The 26,306-nt window shown below is 35.2% G+C and overlaps 1 protein-coding gene across 2 annotated transcripts in view; it reads right to left on the bottom strand.

Annotated features, from left to right (window-relative positions):
• The window catches only part of Nop60B (dyskerin pseudouridine synthase 1 Nop60B), a 124,160-nt gene that overhangs the window by 85,704 nt on the left and 12,150 nt on the right, over positions 1–26,306 (bottom strand). For both annotated transcript variants that reach the window (XM_090411709.1, XM_090411710.1), the window contains 2 exons: positions 23,278–23,330; positions 860–946 (listed from right to left, as the gene is read on the bottom strand). In XM_090411709.1, coding sequence (XP_090267835.1) covers positions 860–946; positions 23,278–23,330 — 140 coding nt within the window. The remainder of the gene's footprint in view (positions 1–859; positions 947–23,277; positions 23,331–26,306) is intronic.

The raw sequence follows: 26,306 nt of genomic DNA, 5'->3' as shown, positions 1-26,306 counted from the left end.
ATTGATCATAATTTCCAGCTTTGTGGTTCAGCATGTAACTTGTTTTAATTGGAGCATCAATACAATTAGATACTTCTCAAGAAAGCACAGCATGATCATTGTCACCAAATGCTGGTAAAATAACCATATTCTTAACAGAGACCCCCTTCTGACGCTATGAGTAAATCCAACAATCTTTGACCTCGAGTTCCTTCTTTCACATGCTGCTTGAGAAAGTTGTCTTGCAACAATTCAATAAATTCCTCTTCTTTCTTATCATGAGATTTCTCTTCTACCCGATCAATATTTGGAAAATTAAAGTCACCCATAACGATCACTCGTTTAGTACCCATAAGGCTAAATTTGTATGTGTAACCACGTGGACCAGAAAACTAGTGTCCATCATTATGTCTTTGTCCAATATAGAAGCTAACTGGACAATCCCTTTTTAGGAAGTTAACTAAGGGGTCCCATCTCCCTCTTTCTAATTGATGGTGACCAATTATCAAGTTAAATGAAGAAATATTTTCACTTGGTTAACAACATAATTTCTTGGCAACATTAATTAAATTCATAAGCAAGTGAAAATACTTTTAACTACTTCTAATCTAGAGTATTTTAATAAGGGTGATGCACCTTTTCACTACTTGTATATCAGAAATATGATTTCTGTATTACTCCAAGACAAAGGATACTACAGGAATAAGGATTAACTGGATCTGGATTCGAATGACAGCATAGTGGCATAGGTTTTATAGGTAAGCATGAAACAGGAAGGAAGCTTACATATTTAAAACATTAAATGACATCATGGGAAGGGAAGGAAAAATAAACTGCCAATCCTTGCTTAGTGTCATACGTACCAGAAAAGTTAACTTACTTTTAATAGTAAAGGCCACTGGTCTGTGCTTAATTCTGCTTTCTTTTCAGATGGTTGAATCTGGAATGTAGTTTCAGTCTGGATATCCTAAAACATAAAACAGAGATTTAAGTGTTAAGCATATTGAGGAATAAACAACAGACTTCTACTTATACGATGATAAATTCTGGTAGAAAGGTTTATACATTGGCTATACATTATTATTATTTTTCAGGAAATCACAATGTATAATCAATATTAATTATAACTTTAATTAATACTTCCTCTAGAACAGCGCTGTTCTAGAGGAAGTATTCTCTAGCGTTTCTCAACCTTTCTAAGGACCAGTAAAATGCTGAAAACAATTCTACGGACCACTAAGTTACAGAGGCGTAGCTAGGGGATGGGGAGAAGGGAGGAATCCTCCCCGGTGGCTTTATTGGCATTTAAGAAATCTTGCCCTACTGTCTATAAAATAACAACTGAGTGATGACATAGACTTCGACGATTTTGTAAACAGAAAAGCAAGAAAAATAACATTTTAGAATGTTGGAATTAAAGTTTACTTCAAAAGTAAACAGTGTTTTTAATTTATTTCCCTATATGTCGTTTTTACTTTTCGTAATTTTTTTAAAAAAAATCTAAGTAGGAATTACCAACATTTCAAAAAAACTGTGCTATTTATAACATAATAAATCTAAAAGCTTGTTTTGAATACATATAGAAACATAATTAAATTGGAAGTAAATGATTAAAAGTGTATCATCATTGAACAAAGTTTTAATTTTTATTAAACAAATAAATAATACGATCTAATTATGTTACTACTTACTTTTAATGAGATGGTTGAGCTTCTCAGCCCTTGTAGAGTTGCTGGATATCTGGCACAATATTGGTCAAATTCAGTCAAAGATCGGCATACACACAAAGATGATTTCTGTATTTTATTTTTATTTGAAGGTGCGATGAAAATCCTTTCTCACAAAGATAGGTTGTAGAGAACTGCATGATGATTTTCAATGCTTGTTCAGATAATTCGGAAAATTCACTTATCACTGAAGGCGAGATTCAAAATCGAGCAAAACCAAGATCACGGAATTGCATTTTAAGTCCACTGTCACTTGAAAGCTCAATTAACTGTTCTTTTTTCGATAACGAAAGGTCATTCTCGTGACTGCAAGCCTGAAATGGATCGCGAACCCACACAAATTTCTTATAAAAGTTATTCGGAAAATATGTTTCAAAATTCCATTTCTGATTTTTGAGGTGGTCAAAAACCCTTTCCAGAAACTCAGAATCAACAAAAATATCATTTTCCACTAAAAAGGATTCCAATGTTGAAAAAGGTGCAAATTGTTTGTCTTTTACATAATTAATCTATGAAACCAGTTTTTTCTCGAATGCCTTTATTTTGTTGTAGGCATCAAGAGCAGTTAAAGAATTTCCCTGAAGGGAGGGATTTGGGTAATTTAATTTCAAAAAAATGTCTGAAAGACAGGATAGTGTTGATAACAATGCTTCGTCAACAAGGAGTGATGCAAAATCAGAATTACATTCATTTACAAATAATAAAACTTCATGCCTTAAGTGAAATAACCTTGTTAATACTTTGCCCCTGGAAAGCCAGCGAATTTCAGAATGAAGCAAAAGTTGTATATATTCACTGCCCATTTCATTGAGTACTGAAAATAATCTGTTATTTAACGGTCGAGCTTTAATAAAATTAACTAGCTTTACAGCATTATATAGCACAGTTTTAAATTCTGGTGGCATTCCTTTGGAGGCTAACACTTTCCTATGTATGAAACAATGTACCAATTCATATCCGGAGCTACTTCCTTGACCATACAAATAACCCCACTATGCCTGTCTGTAAGGGTGTAAGCTCCATCCAAACAGAAGCCTATACATTTTTCCCACTGGATCCATTTGTGTGTTATGTAATTATTGAGAGTGTGAAATATTTCTTCTCCAGTTGTTTGGGATGGCAAAATTCTACAAAACAGAATATCATCATGAATGTTGTTATCATGCACATATCTTACGTAGCATATTAACTGCGTATAATTTGTAACATCAGTAGTCTCGTCTATTTGTAACGTAAAATAAGGGCTCTTCTTAACTCTTTCGATTAAATGAGATTCTATGTCACCTGCCATATCATTAATTCTGTGACCTACAGTGTCATTTGAAAGAGGAATCAAATCAACATCTTTTAGTAACTTGTTGCCAAACATCGTTTTTACTACATCTTTTATAGCTGGAAGTAGGAAATTTCCCCCGATAGAATGAGGTTTCCCTGCTTTCGCTATGCACAAACTTAAGAGATAGGATACTTCCAGTGCCTTGCTATTAATGGAACCCATGGCCAAAACTACACCTTTCCCATGATTTAATGTCCCTAAGCATCACTGAAAAATTCAACTGGCTTATTTTTCACATCACGTTTATTTTCTAAATGTCAGAGTTTCACAGGTTTCAGGCACTCGTTCGACAACACTTCATAACACAAAACACATTGAGGTTTCTGTTCACTTTCATCTCCACACCAAGTAAACCTGAATTCCAAATATGAACTGTTATATTTCCTATAGTTGTCCCCTCATTCTATCGGGGAAATCTGCTACACCAGCTATAAAAGATGTGGTAAAAACGATGTTTGGTAACAAGTTACTAATACATTTCCGAAAAATATATAAATATATAATACTGGGGTTAACTCATGACATGCTTTGTCCAAGTATCACTTAGCACTTCTCAAGATATACTGACCTTGGTTGAAGGAGGGAAACCTTCAATAATAAAAATCAATAAACAACAAGACATTGGTTGAAATGTGGATAAGACATGTTCACTTCAAATCTGACAAAACAGCAAGGGAAGAAGGAGGAAGCAATAAAACTATATTGTTGTTCACTTCACCCCTCTTATTATTCCATTCTGATGCTACAAATTTAGCAGCAGAATAACGAATAATAAAAACAGTGAAGCGAACAACAATATAGTTTTATTGCTTCTGCCTTTGAACATTCTAATGATATTTGTTTTTTTTTTATAAGTCATTATTTGATTTCAATAATTTTTACTTATTCAATTTTAATTTGTTTAGATAATTAAAAAATATATATTTAATTAATTTAAGTCTGCTTGTGGACCACCTGTCCCATTGTCACGGACCACAGGTTGAGAAACACTGCTCTAGAATATGATCCCACGAATCAGAACACTTTACAGGCTCCTTAAAACAGTCACTTCTTGCAAGTCACCAACAAACCAAAACCATTTAACTGTAGAATTCCTTCTGCCCCGATATATGGACTATCAAAAATCCATAAAAAAAAAATATGCCATTACATTGCACGGATGGCACTGATTTTCCCACATACAAATTAGCTAAACATTTAGCCAATGCACTGGCAATATTCCTTCACACACACACAAAAAAAAAAACTCAGTCAAGTAAGAAAACCTCACACTCCTTGGTTGAAGGAGGGAAAAAATGTCAGCTTTAATGTCTCTCTCTCTCTTTTCACTAATGTCCCGCTAGAGACACCTTAGACCTTATCCTAACTATATCTCCTCATGTCTAAGCCCTGTTTCAGTTCACCATGAACTCTGGTATTTCATTTGGCAAGAAAAATTTTACAAACAGATAGAAGGGACAACCATGAGTTCTCCACTCCTGGCCAACTTCTTCATGGAGACCTTTGAAAAAAAAAAAGGCCTTAAACTTTGTCCTACATAAACCACTGTTTGGCTACACTACATAGATGATGATGTGTTCTCCATTTGGCCACATGGCCTTGATACTCAATATTATCTTAACAATCAACATCCCAGGATCCAGTTTACATTAGAAAAGGAAAAACATGTCTCTCCTTCCTAGACAACCTAATATTCCAGGAGAAGAACTGTAGACTGAGAATGCCAAGGATCTGGCATTCTCAGTTTACAGAAAACCCACATAGATACATTCACATGCAGTCATTCTTCCTTCACCCCAATAGCTACAGCTCCCACTACAGAGATTGACCACATTCTCAGCAATGACTAGAACTCCCACAAAATCTAAAAAAGTATTCAAATCCTGTAACCACAATTCCCCCCCCCTCCCCACCGCAGAGCAGAGATTACACAAAATCTATCACCTTTCCATATATCCAGGGCATATTCAAATTAACAAAAATCCTAAAGAAATACAACCTTATAACCACTTTACAGACCACATAAAAACTAGCATCCCTTATTTGCTACACCAAAGACTAACCACATTCCCTAGACCTACCAGGTCCCTTGCAGTTGCAAACTCTCCTTCTATGGCCAAGCAGGCAGGACAGTCAATATCAGATTTTCTGAACACATGGCATGTTTACACTATTACAGCCACTCTGGACTTGCTGACCACACTTTGGATACTCACCACAGGATACACTGAAAGACAGCCACTCTATTGTACTGCAGCAAACACAAAAATGAGCCCTGAAAAACTTTCCAAACCTCAACAAATTTGGAAAGCACTCATTCTCAGATCTTCAGTCCAACTGACCCAATTTAGTCCAGTAGGGGTGCCATTTAGGACTCTAGATGCAACTGGTCATCTTTCGTCAGCTTGTTTGGCACACAGTTTTGACATCCTTGATGACAGCGATGTAACATTGACAGCATATAGGCGTATTAATTAAAGTTATAATTAATAGATTATACAATGTAATTTCCTGAAATGGTAAGAAATAATAGTAATGATAAATATATTTTTATTAATTACAAAATTTTCAACTTTGTAACTGGCTACAAAGATACTATGACAGTTCAAGTATTTAGCTTCCTAGCAGCAAACATTCTTCCAAATTAATCTGTTATTTGTCATGCTCCTATATTACAGTAATGAAAGAGGTTGGAATGCAATCAACAGAATATTAGAACACTGAAACAGATTACTCAAAAACCATCAGAATAATCATTACAAGACTTAAATATACCACTAAATTCATCTATCTTGGACTCCTCTAGGTCTTTTATCTGTTATTCTTGTACACACTTATTTAAATAACCTTTTCTCTCCCATTCTGTTTCACTAACATGCTTCCTAAACTCTTCCTGAATGCTAATTATGTAAGAGTTCAATGAACTGCTTTATTCTAACTCAACTTTCATGTGGTTAAAATTCCATAAGTTATAAATAGTTTCATGCCGCTAGTTTCTTGATTTGACTTCTTATGACAACAGCTTTTCCTATATGGTTAGCTATTTCCATACTTAAACAGTTATTCAATTTAAAGAGTTCTGAATATCCCAAGTTAATTTATTTAGAAATAAAGTAAAGAATAGAGTTGAATACTTCCATTTCAGATATCAGTGCCATTTTCCTCATGTGATCCTTATACATGTAACAGCTATGAAAATAGTAATAAAACACTGCCTACTTTACCACACATTAAATCATCTTGCCACATAATCATCAAATCGTGACATGTAACCTCAAGGGATGTACAGGATATCATGATAGTAGTAAAAGAAGAACTTACATCATTACTAAATTCCTATCAACAATTTTCCTCCAAATCAATCTGTTATCTGTCAAGACTCCAACATCATCAGATCTTATATTTCTGTCTTCTAATGCACTTTTTACTGTATCAATCCACCTATATCTTGGTCTTCCTCTGGATCTTTTCCTGCCAAACTTGCAGAGAACACTTATTTTGCTATTCTTTCTCCTCTCATTCTGTTTAAGTGACCATAACACATCAGATTAGCTCTGCTAACACATTCCTGCATGCTAACAACGTCAAGTTCTGTCCTAATATCCTCGTTTTTAATATGATATTGCCATTGATGCTATCTATTCGCACCCTTAATCTTTCTCAGAACTCTTATATCTGTGATCTTTAGTCTTTAGTCAAGTGTTTTATTTCTAAAGCAATTCTCACATACACAAGTTAAAATTGGTTTTAACACTGTCTTCATATTTCTCTCTTATTCCATATAAATTTATTCAGTTGACTTCCTACCATACCAGCTATGTTGATTCTGCTGTCTATTTCCATATTTAATTTACCATCTTCACTAAAAATTGTTCCTAAGTAGCTGAAATGTTTTACTTGTTCTATAGGTTCTCCATTCACAAGCATTTGATATTTTCATGCCAAATTTATTACAACAGTTATTCAATTTAGACAGGGAATCTTGCAGACTTATACTGGATTTATTTAGAAATATAACATCATCTGCATAAATTAAAGAGCTGAGATTAACATCTCCAATTTTGATATCAGTTTTAATTCTTTCATAATATGATCCCATATAGATAATGAATAACAAAGGAATTAATGTACATCCTTGTCTGACACCAGATTTAACATCAAACCATCTTCCTGTACTTATTTCAATTCTAACTGCTGACTTACAACTAAAATAAAGACTAAGTATTGCTTGATATCATGCGCCATTGTTACAAAACATTTGTAGCATTTTGAATATCTTTTCTCTTGGCACCTTGTCACATGACTTTTGCAGGTCTACAAAACTTTACTACAGATCTAGGTTATATTCCCATGATTTCTCTACTATTTGTTGTAAAGTGAAAATCTGATCCTGACAGCCTCTATTTGGCCTGAGTACATGGGACTGAACCGAGTAGTAACAAACCTGGAGACTTCCCGATTAGCTAGCAAAAAATCATGCAACCACACATTTTGCCAGTTTGCAACTTGTGGGAGACCAAATACTGTGGCTGCAGGGAGCACTGTCGAAGAAAGCCCCAGTTTGCAATTGGCTGTAGGTGGGAAATGGATTTCATCACCTGGTGTACGATCACTGGTCCACTTATTGGAGGCATGAAGTGGTTTGAAAAAAGTCCAGATGTTTGGTCTCTAGAGCAGAGTTTTCAGATTCCATACTATGTAAAAAATTCTTCACCAAGCTTCCCTTTTCACAATCCTTCAAGTATACTTGCATAAATCTTACCAGGAACACTCAGTAGGAAAATATCTCTGTAATTCTCACATTGTTTTATTTCCTTTTTTGTATATATGCATTATGAGAGCTCTACTCCAATCATCTGGAATTTATCTCTCTGTCCAGGCCTTCTGAACTATGCAGTGCAGCCACTGCAAGACTTTTATATCTCCATACTTCAGCATTTCTGGTCGAATATAATCTACTACTGCTGCCTTTCCACATTTCAGGCTTTTGATGGCTTTTTCTACTTCAAGTATAGATATGTATTCCTGATTGCATGCCTGTTGAGTGTTTTCTACCACTGTGCTGTCACTGATTGTTTCATTTAGCAATTTTTCGATGGGGTACTTGATGATTCTTTGATACTTGATGTCAAGAATCATGGTATGTATGTACTCGATACATCAAGGATACCTTTTTCTACAGTTTTCATGTCACCTTTCTGAGCTTTTTCATCAGACTCCAGAATATCTGGCCACCTTCCTGATATTTATTTTATACTTGCATAAATGCCATATATCCTTCGTAATTATAATACTAATTAATGAAGTCGTTTACATAAAATTGTTAATTTATAGAATTTTTATTATGTTGCATATCCATTTTTCATATAAGAAGATAACCACAAAAAAGAACAATAATTATATATCTGCTATCGACTGAATGAGGATAACTCCAACTGCATTAATAGATATTAGGAATGAAATTAAAATAAAATAGAGGTGCTTAAGGGTCAAAGCTGTATAACCGAGAGGAGACCTCCACATAGCCTTTAAAGAAATGCGGAGAACCGACCAGGGATTATGACCTAATGCCCAATCTTCGCCTTCTCGTGGTGCACCCTGTTGGTTATCTACCTGGATACTGAACAAATGAGGATGGGTTAGCAATTTGGGATTAAGTCAACCAAATTGTATTCTTATTGGTTAAACAAAAATAAAAAAGGATGGTATGCCGGCTGGGGTGTCACCCGGTTAAACAAGGCTCCCGTTGTTTTCCCCAAGAAACCAGGGTGAACAGTGAAAAGTCAGCTACTGGAACAAATCTGAGAAAACACACCAACACAACATCACCAGAGTTAAAGATCGGTACTATCAACATAAGAAGCCTGAATGGCAAAGAAATGGAGTTAGCAGAGGAATTAGATAAGCACCAAATCGACATAATAGGGGTGACCGAAACAAAACTGGTGATATCTTTCTGAGCAATAAATACAAAATGCTATATTCAGGCAATGACAATCAAAGAAAAGAAGGAGTAGCCATAGTATTCAACACAAAATACAAGGCTAATCTTCTTGAATGGCAGGCAGTCTCAAGTAGAGTGATGTGGACAAATATGAGAATGGGGAACTGGACAATGAGACTTATTTGTGCCTATGGTCCCACAGAAGATTCTATTAAGGTAGAAGTGGAGGAATTTTTTTATGCTTTAGAAAAAGCAACTGACACAATGAAAAAGGAAAAGTTGGTCCTTGTTGGGGATCTGAATAGCAGAGTAGGAAATGATTGTCAGACCTACAAAAATATTTTGGGAAAATTTGGAGAAAAGAGCAAAGCTAATAATAATGGCAAATACCTGTTGGATTTCTGAAAAGGACATGGACTGGTTATTACTAACACCATGTTCCGACATAAAAATGTGCACAAATTCACATGGAGAGAAGAGGCAAGGAATAAGAAAAGTCTCATTGACTATGGTATTCTCGATAATGATGTTTTCTTCCTGGTGCAGGACACCAGAGTGTATAGAGAGGATTTGAATTTGGAAGTGATCACCTTTTAGTCTTGAGCAGAATAAAATTGAATTGGAAAAGAACATCTAAGAAAGTTTCAAAGCAAATAAAAGTCAAGCAGCTCTCAGATATAAACTGTAGACTAAAATACACAAAGATTATTGAAGAAACAATGAAAGAGTTTGAGAACAGGAACCAAACCTTGGAGATTCAGTGGCAAGCCTTGAAGAAAACCCTGATTGATTCAGCCAGAGAGGCATGTGGTGAGGTTGCCTGCAAGGATAGAAAAATCAGAACTCCATGGTGGACACAGGAAGTTAAAGAGGCAGTGAAGGAAAAGAAGAAAGCATATCAAAAGTTCCTGGCAAATGAGTCAGCTTTTGCTCTTAAGGAATACAGAAACAAATGTAAGAAAGTGATACACTGTAAAACTAGCTAAACAAAAGTCATGGGAGGGCTTTGGCAAGAACATAGAAAATAAATATCAAGAAGATGGTAAGATATTCTGGAGGTTGTTGAAGAAGCTTAGAAATGGAGGAAAGAGTGCTGTAAAGGGAGTTAGAGATGATAAAGGTGACATGAAAACAGGAGAACAAAGATATCCTTGAAGTATGGAGTAATTAATTAGAAGAAACACACATATAAACCACAGTGAAAATAATATTTCATCCTAAGTATCTTAGGACATCATCAGTACAGTATTTAAACAAAAATTAGGAATAACATACAGTTAGGGCGCATGATTACAATAGAATCTCATGAAAATGTGCATAACGTGCTAAAGTAGTACACAAAAAAAAAGTTAATTATTTAACACAGTTTTGTATGATAATTTCCCATACTTTAGGAATAGTAAGAACGTCGTTGCGGTTTAGGTTTGGTCTGTGTAGTAGGGCTTCAGAACTTTCTTTGTATAAACGTTCATGTTTAAATAAAGATCTATGTAAAAGTTTAGCCTTTTCCCAATGGATCCTATGGTTTGGATTTTCAATTCCGTGTTGAGAGAGGCCAGATTTCTGCAGTTTAAGAAGACGAATGTGGTCTTGATGTTCCGAGATGCGTTTCTGAACAGACCTACCTGTCTGTCCAAAGTAAGATAATTTGCATGAGCATGGAATCTCATAAACACCAGGTAACATCAAGGGTGAGAATTTGTCCTTAGAAGGTAATAAGCTGTAAATTTGGTTGATAGGTTTGTAAGTAGTGGCAAAATTGTATTTCTTCATAATTTTAGAAAGCCGTTCTGAGATGCCTTTAAGGTAAGGTATGGGAATCCTATGCACTTCTTCCTGTCTTCTTAAACCGCAGAAATCTGGCCTCTCTCAACACGGAATTGAAAATCCAAACCATAGGATCCATTGGGAAAAGGCTAAACTTTTACAGAGATCTTTATTTAAACATGAACGTTTATACATAGAAAGTTCTGAAGCCCTACTACACAGACCAAACCTAAACCGCAACGACGTTCTTACTATTCCTAAAGTATGGGAAATTATCATACAAAACTGTGTTAAATAATTAACGTTTTTTTTTTTGTACTACTTTAGCACGTTATGCAAGTTTTCATGAGATTCTATTGTAATCATGCGCCCTAACTGTATGTTATTCCTAATTTTTGTTTAAATACTGTACTGATGATGTCCTAAGATACTTAGGATGAAATATTATTTTCACTGTGGTTTATACGTGTTTCTTCTAATTATGAACGCACCACAGGTTTCGTTATTTAAAAAATGGAGTAATTACTTCGAAAAATTGCTAAATGAAACAAGCAGTGATAGCACAGTGGTAAAAACACTCAACAGGCATACAGAGAGGAATTCATATCCATACTTGAAGTAGAAAAAGCCATCAAAGGCTTGAAATGTGGAAAGGCAACAGGAGTAGATGATATTCGACCAGAAATGCTGAACTATGGTGGTATAAAAGTCTTACAGTGGCTGCACTGCATACTTCAGAAAGACTGGACAGAGGAACAAATTCCCAATGATTGGAGTAGAGTTCTAATAGTGCCCATATATAAAAAAGGGAAATAAAACGGAATGTGAGAATTACAGAGATATTTCCTACTGAGTGTTCCTGGTAAAATCTATGCAAGTATACTTGAGAAACGGTTGAGAAGAATTGTGGAAGAAAAGTTTGGTGAAGAACAAGCTGGATTCAGGCCAAATAGAGACTATCAGGTTCAGATCTTCATTTTACAACAAATAGTAGAGAAAGCATGGGAATATAACAAAGATGTGTATTTAAGTTTTGTCGATCTGGAAAAGGCATATAACAAGGTGCCAAGAGAGGAAGTTATTCAATACGCTACAGTTATATGGTGCCAATGGGGCATTATATCAAGCAATACTCAGTCTGTATTTGAGTTGTAAGTCGGCAATTGAAGGAAGTACAGGAAGATGGTTTAATGTTAAATCTGGCGTGAGACAAGGATGTACATTATCCCCTCTGTTATTCATTATCTATATGGATCACATTATGAAGGAAAGTGGTATTAAACATGATATCAAATGGTAGGAAGTCAATTGAATAAATTCATATGAAATAAGAGAGAAATTAGTCAGAACACTAAATTAGCTGTATACAAGAGAGTGTTCAAACCAGTTTTAACTTATGGATCTGAGAACTGGGTCAGAAGTAAAACACTTGACCAAAGACTAGAGACCACAGATATGAGAGTCCTGAGAAAGATTATAGGCGTGAACAGATGGCATCAATGGCAATATCATATTAAAAACGAGGATATTAGGAAAGAACTTGACGTTGTCGGCATCCAGGAATATGTTAGCAGAGCTAATCTCAGGTGGTATGGTCATGTAAACAGAATGGATGAGGAAAGATTAGCATAACGAGTGTTCTCTGCCAGGTCGGCAGGAAAATGACCCAAAGGAAAACCAAGATATAGGTGGATTGATACGGTACAATGTGCCTTAGACGATAGAAATATAATATCTGATAATGATAATATTGGAGTCTTGACAAGTAATAAACTGATTTGGAGGAAAATTGTAAATAGGAAGTTAGTAATGATGTAAATTTTTCATGTAGTACTATCATATCCTGTACACCCCTTGAGGGTACAGGATATGATATGTACATGCCAGGAATTTGATGATGATGATTAAAATGAAATTAATATTTTTACATTTAAATAATTACAATTTATGAAATCCATGAATGGTGCATAATAGTTAGGATAACTTCTGAAAATTGAGAAAGTTCAAGGCAATTGTTTTGTTAAAGGTGGGATGGTGCTTAAAGTCTTTCTTTGTACAGTCTTTCGAGAAGAAAATAACTTTTGTTTAAAACTTTGGTATTGTTCCACTGAATTCTGGGTTTTGTATGTAAACCATGGCTTGCTAAACCAGATTAAATGGGTTCCTTAAGTGAAATATTTGTCTTGATGTTCTTCAAAACAAATTTGTGCAGAACATCGAGCTTGTACTGTCCATAACAGTACAAGCCCCAATAGCAGGGAATTCTGTCAACTCCAGGTTAAGAAAAATGAGGATATTTGTATTTTGGAGATAATGAAGGTATTTAGCATACAAACTTGACTGAAAGAAACTTTTACGTCAGTCTGGCAAAAAAAGTCTTCCTATTCTTTCTGAAATTCATAAATTCTGGAAACTTCTTCAGAACAGCTATGATGAAGTCCATAATTATTGATTATTTTATCGATAGTTTTTACATTATAACCATTAGAATTAAAGGTAAATCTGATCATAGACAGTTTTCTGGTGAGAGGAGAATTGGATGAACATATTTAATACAACTCGGAATATGATTGCAATGCTGAAACGAACTTTAACATATAAAGATGAGGAAGTCATTTTGCCTCTTACAAGGCCTTGATAAGATTTCACTTCAATTACCGCGTAGGTGTGGTCTTTTTGATAGTGGAGAGAATGCAAAGAAGAGTGTTAAAAATGATATCAGAATTGTGGAATATTGATTATGAAGACAGATCGAGAATTTGTACAAACACTGGTAAACAGGAGAAAGAGGGGTGTTATGATTGAGATTTACAAACTTCTGAAAGGGTCACACAGGACTTCAGTTGATGGAATTTTTCATTTTATGGAGGGTGGGGAAAGGACAAGAGGGCATCCTTGGAAGTTAGTTGAGAATGAATGTTGTCAAGAAGGGAGTGAAGGCTAGATTTTTCTCTCATAGAGTGGTGCATGATTGGAATGGATTGGTACTGGATGCTGTGTGTGCAAGTAGCATGAATGAATTGAAAAACAACAGGTATGACAACTGGTGCAAATAGTGTGACCTCCCTCGATGAGTTCCCGATTCCCTGGGGATCTCTTTTAAGAATAATAATAATAAAAGATAAATGAGTAAATAAAATGTATGTGCAAAGTTTAGTATCTACATATAAACAAATCCATAATCAAATGTCTTTGAATAAATTAATGTTTTGTAAAAATCTCATGCAATTTGTCAGTCTGATATCATCTGGCTGAGTGTATGAAGCTTGGCCAGATAAGTAAAGTTGTCATTTCTCTCTCATGTGATGCACCTGCACCCCATCAGTATATGACTGATGGTAAGACAGATGTTGCATCTCCCACACACAGGTGGGACATCAGTCCTCATTATCTCAATGTGTGAGGTGGATGTGACCTATGCAGAACCTACCAAGAACAAATTCCTCTCTTCTGTTCCTACATCGACTAAACTGCAAGTGCTTAATCGCATTCAATTTTTTTTTGTCAAATTGGTTGAAAAACAAATTTGGTTGTTTGATTAATCAATGATGTAAATTTAATTCAGCACTATTTCTGACTCTAATGTTTCACATAACGTACTGTGGCCCAAACACGTTTAAATGCTATTAAATTTGTTGTCGTAGGATATCTACAAAATATCCCATGCTCTATCTTTATTTATTTATTTATTTATTTATTTTGGCTGCTTGGCGCTCTCGGTTCCACCAAAGCTTTGGATGGAGTGGAAATCGGGATGATGTTTTTGAAATTGCTGCAGTGGCTACATGAACAATGCAATCTGTGACATACTTCTTAGTTTCGTTAATAGGCATATGGCTGACTTCTTCAATATTAAATTTTACAATATTCAAAAATGTATTCCAGTCAGCATGGTCCATTTTCCACATGGACATCCATGCAGGACATTGTATGAAGACAATGTTGATAAGAAGAAAATGATTGCTTCCATATATATCAATATCCCATATCAGCAACGAAAAAAAGGCAGGGAAGCAGATTATAAGATCCGACTGTCGAATAAGAATAGGTAGGCATGTGGAAGAAGGTATTTGCTCCGTTATTAATAAGGGAGAGGTAATGGTTATTGAGCATTTGCTCAATAATAATAATACGACCTTGTTTATTCATGTTGATGCTACCCTACAATGTTATGTCCATTAAAGTCACCCATTAGGAGACAGTTGCATGTGATTTTCAAGTTCCGTTACATTTAATTCAGAACCCAGGCAAATATATTGAGCATACTGTGATTAGAAACCACACAGATAGGCAAAGTACCACTTCCAGAGCAGTATTAAGCCAAACACAATGGAATGGAGTCTAACTTCCACAAGAATAGCTACTCCACCATGTGCAGGAACATCTCCAGTTCTGTTCTTGCATACAAGAGTGATGTTCCTGAAGAGTCCTCCACACTGGAGTTTAAATATGTTTCCTGCAGACAGAAACAAAAAGGCTTGTGTTTCTGTAGCAGCTGCTTGATATGATCGATATTCTGGCAAAACTCTCAACAATTCCACTGCAAAAATTTTCCTATTGTTTAGGCTTTGCAGACTTGTCTAATTTCCAGAAAGTTGAGGGCTTGTTGTCAGGTTTATTTCTCATTAGAGTTTGGTAAGTATGGATGACTGGTGTCCATCTCTTCCTCGAGAGAAATATCCAATACATCTTCCAATGTGTCAGGATCACTGGGTAAATTCAAGTTACTTTCAGTGGTTACAAAAGTATCAATTTTTCTGTGGAAGGATCTGGTGATCTGTCTTTAGGTCCTTGCCATAATATTTTTCACAAGTAGGTTCTCAGTGGGTTTTCACAAGTGAAAAGTACTCAGGAGAAGTAGAGCAAATACATGGGTGGTCTGAAATGTTCTCAGCCTCGACTAAAGATGACAACACCATTGGCAAGATTTTCTTTTTCTAAGTTGATACATCTGTCATAAGCATCCATGTGAAAGTGCAAGTCATTCTATCAAGTAGGTTGTTTTATCCAGCTGTTTGAAGCAAGTGTTATCTGCATCCCTTGAAATGGATAAAATTGAGTATTGTGCGGTTATAAAATTCTTTGTAAAAGAAGGTTTAACACCAAAAAAATTCATTCGAAGTTCATAAAAGTTTATCGGCACTCTTCTCCTTCGTTTTCGACAATAAAGAAATGGGCTGCTGAGGTTAAAAGTGGCCATACCAGTATGAAGATGATCCACGTGAAGGACGTCCAAAAAGTGTAACACCACCAGAAATCATTGATCAAGTGTTCAATATAGTATTGAATGACTGGTGAGTCAAAGTGGGTGAAATTGCTGAGACTATAGACATTTCAAAAGAACGTGTAGAATATATTTTGCATGAAGAATTGCAAAAGAAAAAGCTTTGTGAAAGATGGGTGCCACGCTTGCTGACAGGCAATCAAAAAAGCACTCGCATGGAAATCTCTGATTTCCATGCGCACATGATTTCTTGGAGCGTTTTAACAAGAATAAAACTGATTTTGTGCGTCGATTTATTGCTATAGATGAGACTTGGATTCACCATTACACACCAGAATCCAAACAGCAGTCAAAACGGTGTACAAAAGTCGGTTGTTCAGCACCAAAGAAGACAAGGTCATGGCATCGGTATTTTGGGATGCAAAAGGCATTTTGTTTATTAATTATCTTGAAAAAGGTAAAACAATAACCGGGGAATATTATTCCGATCTTTTAACCAGACTAGACGAAAAAATTCGTGAGAAAAGACCTGGTTTGCAGAAGAAAAAAATCATCTTTCATCAGGACAATCCACTTGCCCACAAAGTTGTTTTGGCAATGGGAAAATTAAGGGGTCTATACTATGAATTGCTAGAACATCCACCCTATTCCCCAAATATGGCTCCCCTCTGACTTTATCTCTTCCCATAACTAAAACTCTTCCTTGCTGTTCAGCATTTTTCTTCGAATCAAGGTGATTGCAGCTGTAGAGGGGTATTTTGCAGATCTTACTGGGAACCGCTACAGGAATGGGATAATGGCACTGGAATAAATGCATTAGACTAAAGGGAGATTATGTTAAAAAATAAAAATAATTTTGATATTATAAATGTGTTTTCATTGCTAGGCCAAGTAGGGAAAAAAAAAAAGAGTGAGAGGAAGAATGAAAAGAGCTGATACCATGAACAGGTGCTCACATGGATGATGTGAGTTAGAATCAATGTATTTGCCAGTATGAGTCAGTTTTCAGTATACTGAGAAGTGTATATGATTATTATCTACTTCTAGGGTAAATTTGATTCTTGGAGTTACGGAATTAATTTTCTCAAGAAATCGATGAAGATCAAACAAAGAGGAGTTCCATTACAGCAAAAACTACATGGACATATCTGTATCAAATTGATGGTTTAGGTGAAAAAATGTTGAAAATATGCTGTTCAAAATGTTACATAATGGAATTAGCTAGAGTAGGGAAATTGGGAGACCCCATAGCTGTTCCCAATTTGAACAATATATTCTCAACATTTTTTCACCTAATCCATCAATTTGGTATAGATATGTTGATGACGTTTTTGCTGTATGACAAAAGCAAAAAATACTGTTGGTGATGATGGACAGTAGATGGCATTGATGGTAGTAGGAGAATTAAGTAGTAGTGGAGAGGGTGAGATGTATTTAGCAAAGTAGAGTAGTGCCCTCCTGCAATGAGTTCCTTGGATTCCTGTAGATATCACGTATAATGTTTTTGCTATATGGTACTCTTCTTTGCTCAATCTTCATGAATTTGAAAAAATTCGGTAAACCTTACAATCAAATTTACTCTAGAAGTAGAAGTTAACCATTTTCCTTTTCTGAATGTTCTCATTTTACATCAAACAACTATGTATAGTCACTTATAAAAAAATCAACTTATACTGGCAAATACACCGATTTTAGCTTACATCACCTTTGTCAGAAATATGGTGTAGTCAAACCTGTTTTGTCAAGGGTCATAAAATATGCTCAACCAATTCACAACATAGAACTGTCTATTATCAGAGTTACTTTTAATTCTAATAGATATAATACAAAACTATCAATTAAATAATCACTAATTATGGCCTTCATCTTCATAATGAAATACCTTCATTATCTCTCCCAAAGACAAATATTCTCCTCTTTCATATCCTGGAATTAACAGAATCTCTTGCTTTTGGGGGTTCATGTTATTATGAACCAACTGGATGTTCTGCACAAATTCGTTTTGAAGAACATCAAAAATACATTTCTTCTTTTATTCACTAAATGCTTATTGAAGGTCTTAACTCTTCCAATTAAAAAAAACTTACAGTTCTACGATTCCCTTTTTGGAATCTACTATAAATCTTTCAATTAGCGTTTCCTCCAATATTCCTTTTAAAACGCATATATAGCAATATTTTCTTTTATTTATCCACATACTTATTCCACATTAAAACTTAATAGTTCCACGATTCCTTTTTTGGAATATTGTATTGATTTTCCTCTGACTGTCACATAAAAAAACTCAAGTTCCTCTGAATCTAAATATCTGCCAGCCTATGTTCTAAATTCCTTCCGAACGCTATCCTTGTTTACTTTCCCGTTGCTTCGATACCGAACTTGTCAGCTGTCAATCACACATCAAACTTCTCGGCGAGCATGCACACTCCATGAAACTGGTAAGCAAGAAGTTAGGCATAAATAGAGAATGTCTTCATAAAACACAAAACTTAATATTTTTAAACTACAATAAAATTCCTGTTTTGTAAGTAATACAAATATCAAATCTGGTAAGTAGATCAATTTTTTAACTTCTTTACATATAATTTTTGACACAACAATTTCAATAATGGGCACATCGCAAGTGCCGACAATGCGTGTTATGAAACTAAAACTAATAAACAGACTAACATAAACAATACGTAAAAATATTCAGAATTTTAATTATGATTATTTTTAAAATATCACACACTTTCAATATAATTGCTGTTCTCTCTTTTTAGTGGTTATCTTCCTGTATTGAATATGGCTATGAAACAAAACCAAAAATTATACAAATGAACAATTTTGACTTTCATCGTTAATTAGTATTATATTATCTTCCACTTACATCTTGATTTTTAAATCATATATCCTTTGATTGTACTGTCAACTTGCAACTTAAAGTAGAGACTACATATGTAAGATATAAAACTATAGATACTGCATCATTTACATTGTATAATTGCAGCACTGAATAGCTTTTTCCTTACCACCTTCTTCAAGTTCAACAAAACTTAAATACAGATCCTAGTTATATTCTTTACGCTTAAACTGACAGCTGTTTCAAACTAGCTGGTTCCCTTCAAAGACAAGGCAAGAGAGCAAAAACTCTCATTCAGTACTAATGAAATCAAATATCAGAGAAATGCATTTTTTTGTAAGTGAACTCTTGGTCGGTGTGTAAAAATAATTACTAAAGAAAATCATACAGCTTCATTTCAAAGCGGAATGTTTGTAGAAACCATGAAAGTCTTGTGATTTCTTTACTGAATGAGAGTTTTTGCTATCTTAAGATTTCTGCCTGGTCTTTGAAGAGAACCAACCAGTTCGAAACAGCTGTCAGGTCAGTGAAATTTTATTTGAAATGCCTGGGCAGTGCTTGAGTCTTTTAAATAATCCAAGCTAAGACAACTCCAATGCTGAAGATTGTATTCTCATAAGCTCTCAGGTCATTTTACGAAACTTTCATAGCTTCTACAAACATTTGGCTTTAAAATAATGACATCCACTTTACCCATGTAAACCTAAAGGATACTAAACTAAAATGACCAGATTTATAAAACAAAATAAACAGGACACTCTATTTATTTATTAAATAAATAAAGAGTGTCTATATTTATTTAATTTTTATCTAAACTCCATCATCATCATCGTCATCAAATTCCTGCCATGTACCCTCAAGGGGTGTACAGGATATGACAGTACTACATAAAAAATTTACATCATTACTAACTTCCTATCTACAATTTTCCTCCAAATCAGTCGGTTACTTGTCAAGACTCCAACATTATCAGATCTTATATTTCTATCATCTAAGGCACTTTGTACCGTATCAATCCATCTATATCTTGGTCTTCCTCTGGGTCGTTTTCCTGCCAACCTGACAGAGAACACTTGTTTTGCTAATCTTTCCTCTCCCATTCTATTTAAGTGACCATACCACCTGAGATTAGCTCTGCTAACGCATTCCTGGATGCTGACAATGTCAAGTTCTTTCCTAATATCCTCATTTTTAATATGATATTGCCATTGATGCCATCTGTTCACGCCTATAATCTTTCTCAGGACTCTCATATCTGTGGTCTCTAGTCTTTGGTCAATTTTTTTACTTCTGACCCAGCTCTCAGATCCATAAGTTAAAGCTGGTTTGAACACTGTCTTATATACAGCTAATTTAGTGTTCCGACTAATTTCTCTCTTATTCCATATGAATTTATTCAATTGACTTCCCACCATACCAGCTTTGCTGATTCTGTTGTCTATTTCTATATTTAATTTACCATCTTCAGTAAAAATCGTGCCTAAGAAGCTGAAATGTTTTCCTTGTTCTATAGGTTCTCCATTCACAACACAGTTGACATTTTCAATGATTCTGCCTATTTTCATTGTCTTTGTCTTTTTATTGCTGACCTTCATACCATATCTATTACAACAGCTATTCAATTTAGTCAGAGAATCTTGCAGACTTGTAGCGGATTTATTTAGAAGTATAACATCGTCTGCATAAAGCAAAGAGCTGACATTAATATCTCCAATTTTAATATCATGTTTAATACCACTTTCCTTCATAATGTGATCCATATAGATAATGAATAACAGATGGGATAATGTACATCCTTGTCTCACACCAGATTTACCATTAAACCATCTTCCTGTACTTCCTTCAATTCTAACTGCTGACTTACAACTCAAATAAAGACTAAGTATTGCTTGATATAATGCCCCATTGACACCATATAACTGCAGCGTATTGAATAGTTTCTTTCTTGGCACCTTGTCATATGCCTTTTCCAAATCGACAAAACTTAAATACAGATCTTTGTTATATTCCCATGCTTTCTCGACTATTTGTCGTAAAGTGAAGATCTGATCCTGACAGCCTCTATTTGGCCTGAATCCAGCTCGTTTTTCACCAAGCTTTTCTTCCACAATTCTTCTCAACCGTTTCTCAAGTATACTTGCACAGATCTTGCCAGGAACACTCAGTAGGGAAATACCTCTGTAATTCTCACATTCAGTTTTATTTCCCTTTTTATATATGGGTACTATGAGAGCTCTACTCCAATCATCGGGAATTCGTCCCTCAGTCCAGGCTTTCTGAACTATGCAGTGCAGCCACTGTAAGACTTTTATACCACCATACTTCAGCATTTCTGGTCGAATATCATCTACTCCTGCTGCCTTTCCACATTTCAAGCCTTTGATGGCTTTTTCTACTTCAAGTATGGATATGTATTCCTGACTGCATGCCTGGTCAGTGTTTTTTATCACTGTGCTGTCATTACTGCTTGTTTCATTTAGCAGTTTTTCAAAGTAATTACTCCATACTTCAATGATATCTTTTTTTTTCTCCTGTTTTCATGTCACCTTTATCATCTCTAACTCCTTTTACAGCACCCTTTCCTCCATTCCTAAGCTTCTTCAACAACCTCCAGAATATTTTGCCACCTTCTTGATATTTATTTTCTATATTCTTGCCAAAGTCCTCCCATGACTTTTGTTTAGCTAGTTTTACACACTCTATAGCTTTCTTACATTTGTCTCTGTATTCTGTAAGAGTAAAAGCTGACTTAATTGCCAGGAACTTTTGATATGCTTTCTTCTTTTCCTTCACTGCCTCTTTAACTTCCTGTGTCCACCAGGGAGTTCTCATTTTTTTATCCTTGCACCCAACCTCACCACATGCCTCTCTGGCAGAATCAATCAATGTTTTCTTCAGAGTTTGCCACTGAATCTCCAAGGTTTGATTCCTGTTCTCAAACTCTTTCATTTTCTTTTCAATAATCTTTCTGTATTTTAGTCTACAGTTCACATCTGAGAGCTGCTCAACTTTTATTCACTTTAAAACTTTCTTACATTTATTCTTTTCAACATGAAATTCAATTTTATCCTGCCCAAGACTAAATAGTGATCACTTCCAATTTCAAATCCTCTGTACACTCTGGTGTCCTGCACCAGGGAGAAAACATCACTATCAACAATAACATAGTCAATGAGACTTTTCGTATTCCTAGCGTCTTCTCTCCATGTGAATTTGTGCACATTTTAATGTTGGAACATGGTGTTAGTAATAACCAGTCCATGTCCTGAGCAGAAATCCAACAGATATTTGCCATTATTATTAGCTTTGCTCTTTTCTCCAAATTTTCCCAAAATATTTTTATATGTCTCACAATCATTTCCTACTCTGCTATTTAGATCCCCAACAAGGACCAACTTTTCCTTTTTCATTGTGTCAGTTGCATTTTCTAAAGCGTCAAAAAATTCCTCCACTTCTACCTTAGTAGAACCTTCTGTGGGACCATAGGCACAAAAATAAGTCTCATTGTCCAGTTCACCATTCTCATATTTGCCCACATTACTCTACTTGAGACTGACTGCCATTCAAGAAGATTAGCCTCATATTTTGTGTTGAATACTATGGCTACTCCTCCTTTTCCTTGATTGTCATTGCCTGAATATAACATTTTGTATTTATTGCTCAGAAAGATCTCACCAGTTTTGGTCTTTTTTGTTTCAATCACCCCTATTATGTCGATCTGGTACTTATCTAATTCCTCAGCTAGCTCCATTTCTTTGCCATTCAGGCTTCTTACGTTGATAGTACCGATCTTTAACTCTGGTGATGTTGAGTAGGGGTTTGTTTTCAGATTTGTTCCAGTAGCTGACTTTTCGCTGTTCGCCCTGGTTCCCTGGCGAAAACAACGGGGGCCTTGTTTAACCGGGCGACTCCCCAGCCGGCATGAAATTTTGTCATGTTGTACCATCATTTTTTATTTTGGTTTAACCAATAAGAATACAATTTGGTCGGCTAAATCCCAAATTGCCAGCCCATCCTCGTTCGTTCAGTATCAAAGTAGATACCCAACAGGGTGTACCACGAGAAGGTGAGGATTGGACATTAGGTCAGAAGCCCTGGTCGGTTCTCCGCATTCCTTTAAAGGCTATGTGGAGGTCTCCTCTCAGTTATACAGCTTTGACTCTGAAGCAAACTGAGTTGACATGAACTGAATGTAATACTAATCAAAATGATAATTTTAAGTAGTTTTGTTAACTAAAATGGTTTGTTCTGATGAGTTTTTGGAACAAGACTATGGGAATTTCATAGTAACATGTCCACACTCAAAATGTGGCATCATAAGATGTTTTTTGGTAGAGAGATACCCAAAGGTGATACTGAGGAAATCTTTTTGGTTGATCAATAATTTTTTTTTAATGTAATTCAAATATAGTAAAAGTAAAAAATAATTATGGCAAAATCATATATAAGAAAACTTACACCCAAAGATTTTTTCTTCTTCTTCTTGTCTTTATGTTTTGGGGAACAGAATTCTGGTTGGAGAAAAAGTCAGTAATCATTTTTAATTTGTCACAAACATAATAAAACAGCAATATTATCTAAGATTATGATTTTTCAAAATAAGGATTACATTAAGTATTTATAATCAATTTAACAAACAGCATTTTCAGGTAGACAAATATCAGAATAAAGGCTTTATATATAGATATATAAAGCCTTTATTTATAATAGAAAAAGAAGTTAACTAGTTCTTGCATTATTATGAAAAGTTTCAGTACATAGAAAAAAAAAAAATAGGAATCAAAAACAGTAAATTTCTGTTCTATTGAACTATCTTGTTTTAGTTTATTTTAATCCAAGATATTAATTATTTATCTTCAGGACACTAGGGTAAGGTGGTACAACACTGGACAACTCGTTGCAAAGGTGGAGCAAGCTAACATCACTCCTATCCAGTATCTCCTATAATGCAAAACACATCTCCTTGTGGATATGTATAATGTTATGCATTAAGGGAAGGGCCACTACCCAGGTGGCAGAAGCATTAGCAAAGTCATCTCTACCTATAGGAGTTGCCAAACGGTGTGCCATCTTTTTATTAAATTACTCTGGATCGGTGTTGTAACACCTTACCTCAATCCTGAAGATACTTTCAGGCACAAACTTTGTTTGCTCACACTTGGATAAAGGATTAAACTAAATTTATTATTGTCTAACCAAGTGAAAAATAAACTTTCAACATCTTTCTCTAAATCCAGAATAATGGTTTTGTGTAGGAGTGGGGTAACTGCGATTAGTATTCCTCTGATAAATGTTGCACAAAGGAATTCTTTAGACTGTCTGGATTGCTATTTCAACTTCAAAAAGAAAGATTGTCTCATGAATAGATTTAACCGATTTGGGAGATCCTGCCAACCCTTCCAAGTAATGAAAAATAAGGGTGACATTTTTCCAAATGGATGTTCCCTTGTTAAATATAAAATTAGGAATTATTGTATATTTATTGCTGTCTCTGATGGTTTCTGAAATGAAATGGAACTGGCTAAGGATCCCTAATAAACTTGAGAATGAAAACTTACTCAAAATTCTCAAAAGGAAGGTTGGTTCAGCAGCAGAGCTTGCCACCCAAAACAGTCACACAATACTGGTACCAATCAGCCTTAGGCCCTGTTCCCAGACAATAGGGAATGAGAGGCACTGCAACACCACTGACCCTTGAAGGTAGCCCCACCTGCCGAATGATTATGGCTGGACCATCCAGAACTGCCTGTCCTGCCAAAGCAAAATGAGACTACTGGGATTCCCCCCACTTTTTTTTTTTGTTTTTGTGAATGTCCTTGAGTCACACTGCATAACAAACAATGGCCAAGCACTGGATCTGAGTGATGATGATCTGGAAGATAGTGAAAAAGACCCAAAAGGAGCAGAGCAAAGAACGTGGGAAATATAGAAGAGGAAAAATGAAAAGTGCCAGTACCATAACTCAGAGTTTCTCTCCACCACAAATAGGTGCATCCCATGAAGGGGTTTAATATCACTCCCACAAAAAAGAGAACATAGAACTTACAGCAATTCAATAATGTGTGGCAGGGATCACAAAAAGTAATCTGGTGATATTCTTTTTTGAAGAGCAGGAGGTTATAGAGACACTCCTCATGAAATACTTCATGAGGAAGAAAAAAGAGGTACACTGAGCAAAAGATGATAGCTTGGCAAAACGGGCATAAGCTGGCTTGGCTGGCCAAGTGGTTAGCATATCTGCTCTTCAGCCAAAAGGCTGCGGGTTCAAATCCCACTGCGCAAATACTAGTGATGGGCAGTAGATACCGTTGGAGTAGATGATGCAGTTAGCTGTAGTTGGTGAACTGAGTGGTGGAGACAGAGTTGTAGAGTAGGTGCACTCTCTCGATGAGTCTTTAGACTCCTTAGAGGTGTCGCATAATTCTAATAACAACCAGACTGATTGGTTGGTTAGTGACTGAACTGTAAACGGATGCTGACAAGTGTTGCTTATGATTTTGTAGTTTTAGTAGAAATGGGAACAATAATGGATGCCAGTTCTGCCAAACATGGAAGTCCACAGTGTCTCATAGATAGTAGAAAGCAACTATCTATGAGACAGCAGTTAGATTATGTCTGTAAGAAAGGTAGGTCAATTAACCAAACTGCCATCTGAAGGTTTCCAGTGCCCTACCCTAAATGTGAGAACTTTATTCTAAGGTTTGGGAAATTTCTTTTTGTAGAGTTAACAGCTTGACAAATCCAATGCAATATCCACACGTTTGGCATGTTGCAAAACTTGAAACGATGGTCCTGTTATCCGAAGTGTATGCACAATTAACATAGTTAGGCAAAGGCTTAGATTTTATTATTCATAATTGTGTTTTATCACATGAACACTTAAACACACACAAAATATAATAATAATAAACTTACATATATGTAGGTTTCTGTGGTTAACCTTCATACCGAAAACTTCATACAAAATAAACTTATATTGCTTATACTTCACTAAATTTCAATCCAGCATCTCCAGAGCACAAAAATATACTTTTTTATTTATTTACTGAACAAGCACTATGATCTGGTAGTTATGGAAAAAAATTAAACTTAACTGGAAAAGATACTAATCTTAATCCTGGAGTAACTTTTATACAGAACATTTTTATTCAACTCTGTGAGCAGTAAAACAGCATATATATATACACACACATGCCACAATGCTTATATCTCAAAAACAGTATTGAAATATATACAGTGGTATCTCGCTAATCCAAACTGCGGTTTGAAAGAAAAAAAAGTTTTATTTATTACGTATTATTTTGTGCACTATTATTTTTATTTAATAATTACTATTTTAAATATTATTATTTATTTTATTATTCTTACAGTACAGTATTTTTTTTTATATACTGTCGATTGTAAGCCTATTTTGATTTATTGTGTGTTCATGTTTGCTTGGGAAGTCGTAGAACCTGAAGCAATTCGAGCATCATGGAAAAACCTGT

The sequence above is a fragment of the Typopeltis vanoorti genome, chromosome 21, assembly GCF_054136105.1.
Source record: "Typopeltis vanoorti isolate ZY-2024b chromosome 21, IOZ_Tvanoo_1.0, whole genome shotgun sequence".
NCBI lineage: Eukaryota > Metazoa > Arthropoda > Arachnida > Uropygi > Thelyphonidae > Typopeltis > Typopeltis vanoorti.
This window is presented reverse-complemented; position numbering and strand designations above follow the sequence as displayed.